This window comes from Athene noctua, chromosome 1, assembly GCF_965140245.1.
Source record: "Athene noctua chromosome 1, bAthNoc1.hap1.1, whole genome shotgun sequence".
Lineage (NCBI taxonomy): Eukaryota > Metazoa > Chordata > Aves > Strigiformes > Strigidae > Athene > Athene noctua.
Genome location: NC_134037.1, coordinates 109,373,313 through 109,379,802, shown reverse-complemented (window position 1 = coordinate 109,379,802; position 6,490 = coordinate 109,373,313). Strand labels below are relative to the sequence as shown.

The window sequence follows — 6,490 nt, the reverse complement described above, 5'->3', positions numbered from 1 at the left end:
CGTTTTCCTGGCAAAGCCAGCTGGAGTTTGAGGAGAAGTGTCCCATCTCCCCAAAACTGTGGAGTTTCAATCCAAATGTGCGTTAAAAACTAGCCGCAGCATCCATCATACTGAGACAATAGCACAACTGGTTAATTTTTAATTAAGCAGCTTAATTTTTCCGCCACTTTAACAGATGTCAGCGATGCTGTGCACAGAGTGAGGGTAGGGGAGGTCTGTGCAATACCAGGGTCCGCAGGAGCCCCCATGTGCAGCTTCTGGGAAAGGACAGGGGTACAGACTGTGGGCACAAAGAGATGGGGACATGAGATGCCAGACATGGGTGTTAGTGATGCCCAGCCTGGCGCGTAGCCACCCAGCCTATCTATGCTTACAGCTTTCTATAAACCACCTCTTCCTCAGGGCTCGGCTGTGTGCTTACCACCGGCCTCACGGCCCAGGACGGGAGCATGCACTGGGCTGGGGGGCTGTGAACGCAGAGGGATGGTGGGTCTGAGGAGGGAGATGCTGTACATCTGTGTGGCTCCCCTAGCAATGAATGAATAAGTATCCGTGCTGGCAGCAGGGCTGGCAGGCCTTGATTGCTCACAGATTTGTGCCCTGTCGCTGCAATGCCCACAGTTCTCCCCACAGTACACAGGGTCTCTTTGGCCACCGCCTCCCCCTCCCCATCTCCCCCAGCTGTCACACACACCCACACCCACCGCTCGCTTTTATGTACCTTGTGTCCACAGGACACCAGAGGGAAGGGAGCCAGATGCAAAGCAAGGGGAGCCTTCACGGTGCAGGATCTTGATGGAGGGGAGCAGAAGCCCTTGCCCACCCGGCGGGTCCCAGCCCCGTATCCCTGCTGTGGTGCTCCGCTCCCCGCTTCCCGCCCCAGCCTGGCCCTGATTGCGCTGGATGGGATCTCTCCCAGGCCTGGAGGTGATGTCTGGAGTCCAAGTGCTGGAGGCTGGAAGGAAGCCAGGGTTAATGCTCTTCATTCTCAGGCAGGAACCAGTTCAAACACTTTCTTCCCCAGGAGTGTGTGGATAAATCCTCGGCTTTGTTCTTCATGATGATAGCTGAGCTCATGGCCTTCAGGCTATGCCCTGCCCCAAGCAGGGTGGAGCAGAACTGGGGCTGAATGCCAGTGTCATTAAGATGATTAGATGCTACATGGTCATGAGAAGGAAATGGCCAGAGATCGATCCAGCTCATCCAATTCTGATTCCAGTAACCCATGGTGCTGTAGCCCAGCGCTGGTGACTGGTGAGTCTGTTTCTGCTTTTTTTTTTTCTGCCCGTAAAGCTTCTCTTTTGCCACAGGCATTTACACAAGTGAAAGGTGCCAGCCTACCCACGGGCCAAGGTGACGGCAGAGATGCCTGGATGACCTCAGACCTGGGATCCTGCACGGTAACAGGGACACTTGACATCTCAGCCTTCCTGAAGAATGACCCAAAGCCACTGCAGAGTCCAATGGGTCCCCTTTGCAACTGGTCCATGACCCATGGCCACCATGTCTATCCAGAAAAACTCATTTCAGAGTCCTCCCATCAGTAGTGGGTTCATCCAGGGCCTCAGGGACCACATCGCACAGAGAGGGACAGCACTGACCATTTCATCCCCAGAGCCACTGGTATCTCAGTAGGTTATGAACTCATGAGAGGAATCTGACACAAAGTGTGGACATCATTGTCATTGGTGACACCCTGGCCAACAGTTCAGTACAGTTCCAAAAGGGATTAAACTACATCCCCAGGGGATGTGCTGGTCAGATGTCCATAAAGAAGGGTCAGGATTAAAAGGCTTCACCTGGAAAGGGAGGGGGTGGGAGACAGCTCATCTCTACAGCTCCAGTTGGTTGCCTGCAGGTTCTGGCATTGCACTGCCGCAGCTCACACAGAGAGCATCACCTCTTGCCTGTCAGATATGTTTCTAGGATTTCTCTTTAAGAAAGCGTTGGCTTAAGTGCCGCGCAGCTCAGGGAGGAGGGCTGGGGGTGTGGGCTCTGCTCCACCTGCCGATTCAGCCCAGTCCCGTCCCTGCCTGAGTAGATAAGCTTTACCTGCAGCAGGCAGGATCACACAGGTAACTGAGATGAGCTGTTACTGTGTGTGTGTTTATAGGAGCTGGGCACAGACCTATGTTCAGAAATATGACAGATTTTTTTCCCCCCACTTTCAGACCTAAGAATAAATATAAGCAAACACATGGCTCCTGCTTTAATAATTGCACTTTATTGTTTCCTTGAGTTAGAAAGCACTCAAAGCTTGGAAAATATCCCTAAATTGAAATAACTGTAATATACAACCAGAAAAATAGGGGTATGATTCTACAAACTGTTACTTATGTGAGCAAACCTAAATCCTAATATTCCCATTGACTTCAGGACTCTAATTCTGACTAAAATTGTGCTAAGCCCATGGCACAGGGGCCAAAAATATAATCTTTTGCATTCCAGGTAATATTTTATGTATGTGTATATGTGCATACAATACATATGCACATACATATGTTCCTTTGATCTCTAGACAATATTTTATGTACATATATGTATGTAGACAATATGTATATATCCAGTATGTATGTAGACAATGCATACATATATTCATATACTATATATATGTACACGTGTTTGTGTGTGTGTGTGTGTATACAGTATATACATGTAAGTGCTTCTGCTCTCCAATTCACCATAAACATGACTTGGACAGACAAGGATCCAAACCAGGAGCCTAAGAATGAAAAGCTGAACCCAGGCATTACTCCTCACCTGGTGATGATCGCTCCTTTGCCTGTAGCTGTTTGCAGTACTCTGGGGTGGGGACTGAAATAAATGGGATGCAGCTCAATCAAATGCAATGAGATTTGGCTAGCATCAAGGGGGCCCTGAGAAGTGTTAGGCTTCATAGGTGCCCCTCACGCAGGGGTATGTGAAGATGGATGCTCCCCTGAGCCCAGCTCTATGGGCCTTTAAGTGCACCCTCCCTTCAGGGTAGTGGGGTGTGTGGGAGGGCTGCCACCCCAGCTGCTGCTGGCACTTGCAGACAGGTATCTGGTGGTTCCCCCCAGAACCTTTATTGCTGGCCCTGGGGCTGGAGGCCGTGGTGGCTCTGGGCAGGGCTGCAGGGAATCGGGGGACTGGGTGACGTCCATGGCGTCTCACACCAGCGCCATGCCATCCGTGACACAGCTGCACTTCTCGATGACCATGTTGGGAAACTCGGCCGCTTCGATCTCAGTGCGGTTGCCCCTCTTGACGAGGTACATCACAGGGAGCGGGGAGCTCTCTGCCACGGCGCAGGCGCGCTCCCCATAGCCAAAGCGCCACAGCGAGCTGGGGGGCTGCAGGCAGCCCCCTGAGCACCGGTAAGCCTGGTACCCTGCGGGCTCGATGATCCAGTACTGCGTCCAGGCGAGCTCACGGAAGTTGATGTAGTGCTTCTGCCGGCAGCAGGTGGACTTCCCCATCACCACCTCCTCCTTGCAGTCCCCGGGGCCCCTGTGCACCAAGGGAAAAACAAGAACTGATGCTGTAACTGGAAACTGGGAAGGTGGGAGAAATAATCCCCCTGTTAATAGCATGGGTGGGCCCTGAGACGTGAAACTTGGGCCATGCTTGGGCTTCATTTGAATATTCGGACGACAAATATGGGAAGAGAAGTGTGATTCAGCAGCAACTTTCTAACTCCTCCCCTCACAAGGGCAAGAGCTGTGCACCCTGGGTTGGCACACACAGTACAATAATTCAGGGGCAATGTTACACTGGAGACAGTGCAGATTGAGGTTTCATACATACCCATAGTCTTCCAAGTCAAGGGTGTAAAGCACCAATTCAGGTTTGCTGAGGGCTTTATCCTTGGGGTCCTGAGAGGTGAAATGCACGGCTTTGGCTATTTCTGAGGCATGGCTGCCGACCCTTTCTCCTTCAATCCAGACCTCCAGGAACATTGGCTCCCGCCTCTTGTTTCGCAGCCAGTAATGTACGGCCTGCGTCACATCAAAGTTCTTCCAGCCCGACTCACGTATAGGAACCAGCCTGTGTGACAAGGGATTGGCATTAGAGAAAAGCCCTTCAGATAAAGACCGGGCTCACAGCGCTGTTATTGCAGTAGAATAATTTGCTTCCTGCAGATTGTCATGTACCTTGATTACACGATAATTTTTGCTGAGTGCTCTGGGTGAGCACCCACAGCAATTAATTCACACCTCAGAAAGAAGCATGCAGATCTAAGAGACACGGAAGGGCTAAATAAAACCTTTTGTGCATGCCCATGTCAAGGTATTCATTCATGCTCATGCAGAAATACAGCAGTGAAGGATTATATGCAGCCTCAGTATTAGTGACAACAGCCTGGTAAACTCCACAACTCCCACCTGGTCCTGTCCTAGCTGCATTAGGGCTGTAAGTTTCTACCCACCAGAAAATTGATTTGATGTCTAATTCTGCCTTCAAGGGTTGTAAAACATCCACAGAGCACAAGGCTACAGAATCAGATGCTTTCTGCATAATTTACTTATTTAAACCAGCTAATGAAATGGCCGATGGATAGAGTACCAGCAGTCAGTAACCCTTGTGAGTTAGAGAGTGAGAGAAGTGAACCAGGTGGAGTGTTTTAGAAGGAAAGACCTAGCAGTACAGAGTATCATTTGACACAGATTATTTCAATGAATCATCATATATTGCAGTCTAACCTAGTTTCTGCTCTTACAAATGCGTTCTGGGTTTAGAGGCTACAGAGCCCGATTCTACAGATGTAACTGCATGAGGCTGACTGGAGGCACAAATACATGACACTCGAACCCGGCCCAGAGGACCCATACCCTGTAACTAGAGTCCTGCCTTCAGGAGAGGTTCCTTTCTTACCTGGAATCTATCAGGGAGGTCCTGTTGGTACCATCGTGCTGCCGTTGCACCCAGTATACGCTGACTCTGGCATTGGAGATGGGCCTGTGAGACTGCTTGGCAGGCAGGTTTTCTCTGTCCAGAGGCTTTTTGAAGAGTTTCAGTTCAGCCATTGTCACTTCACTGTTTTTAGGTATTCTGCCCTCCATGTCAAAGATCAGGTTCTGACGCGTGGTGGTGTCAGAGTAGAGGACTTCTCCTGCCATGCCTGTGCACATTGGGAACAAAACAGACAGCCTGTCATTGCCATCCTGGTTAGCAAAGCCCCACACTTTGTCCACAATTATCATCACAACACACTCCTTCCATGCTCCCACATGGAGTCCTTGTGGCAGAGACAGCCACTAAACACACCTTTTCTAATGCATACTTGAATCAATGTCTTGCAAATGTCCTAATTCTCCTATGTCTGAGTCTCTGCAACCTGGAGGAAAGAAATTTCCTATATCATTTGACCCTAAATTGAACAAATCTCAAAAGGTGCGCAACATTTTGTGCCAGCACTGGGCAGGAAAGCAGGAAACTGTCCCACTTGCAATGAAAAAGTGTTTTTCATTTGCTGTCCGGGGTGCTATGTATGTCTTTTGAAAATGAAACAAGCTCTAAGTGTCCTTGATTTCCTCCTTGATACTTTTCCCAGACAAAAATCAAAAGACGGGGGAGAATGAAACACCCTCAAAGAGGTGTGATTCCTACTAAAGAGCTTTTTGGACTTTTGACCCAAAACCTGCAAGGTCTGTACATTATACTGACTTTTTTTTTTTTTTTTTCCACCTGCACAAAACGTTTCATGGGTACCAAGGCTTTTCTCTTCTATTCAAGCTCCATCAGCAGCCTGTTCTTTGCAAGGACTGTGGGACCCCATCTCCAGGTGCAAGGACTTGCTAGTGTGTGTTAATCTTTAAGATGCTGTTACATGCATCTCTTCTACCCAGCTCAGGCTCGGAGCCAGACCCAAACCTCATTCCCCCCATGGGTTTGCCTCTGCCTGCCCTGCGGCCAGCCGGGTGAGTGTGGGCAGTTTGCCCTGGCAGCGGCACAGTGCTTAGTGTGTTCCCGACAGCGACAGCAGAAATGTTACCTGTGTTGCCAGGGATCCCCCTGAGGATGCCAGCCAGGCTCGGCAAAGCTCGGCGCTTCACTCTGTGGCGCTTCAGCATGGAGATGTATTTGTTCTTTACGTGGTCTGGGATAACCAGATCCACCAAGTCTCTCTTATGAAGTTTAGGGACCTCAGAGAGCCCCAGCTGCTTCAGCAACACCTCCTTGAACCTGTCCTGGGTAAACGCTTGGACCATGACAACCAGGCAGAGCATGCAGAGCATCCAAGTGAACCTCACGTCCATCCTCCTCCGTCGGCAAAGCGGCCGCCTGCCCAGCAGAGATGAAGGGGGGGATCTCCCCGGGGCTGATCTCAGCAGAGATGCTGTGGCAGTCTGCCTGAGCAGGACAGAGGTCCCCTGCACCGGGGTTTTATAGCCAGCCTCGTCCCACTGGCACAACAAATTCCACAAGTGGGGACGAAGCAGAGGACTTAAAAGGATCACTCCCCGGTTGGTAGACACATGCCAGTTTAACACCTTCATCTACTGTAAAG

General features: G+C 50.3%; 1 protein-coding gene across 1 annotated transcript; it reads right to left on the bottom strand.

The window, feature by feature from the left end:
* Window positions 1-3,149: 3,149 nt before the first annotated feature.
* LOC141970054 (left-right determination factor 2-like) lies at window positions 3,150-6,239 on the bottom strand. Its single transcript, XM_074926397.1, has 4 exons — window positions 5,975-6,239; window positions 4,855-5,089; window positions 3,787-4,026; window positions 3,150-3,489 (listed from the first exon to the last, which is right to left on the bottom strand). Exons 1-4 carry the CDS (start codon window positions 6,237-6,239, stop codon window positions 3,150-3,152), a joined length of 1,080 nt encoding a protein of 359 aa, XP_074782498.1.
* Between the last annotated feature and the right edge of the window lie 251 nt (window positions 6,240-6,490).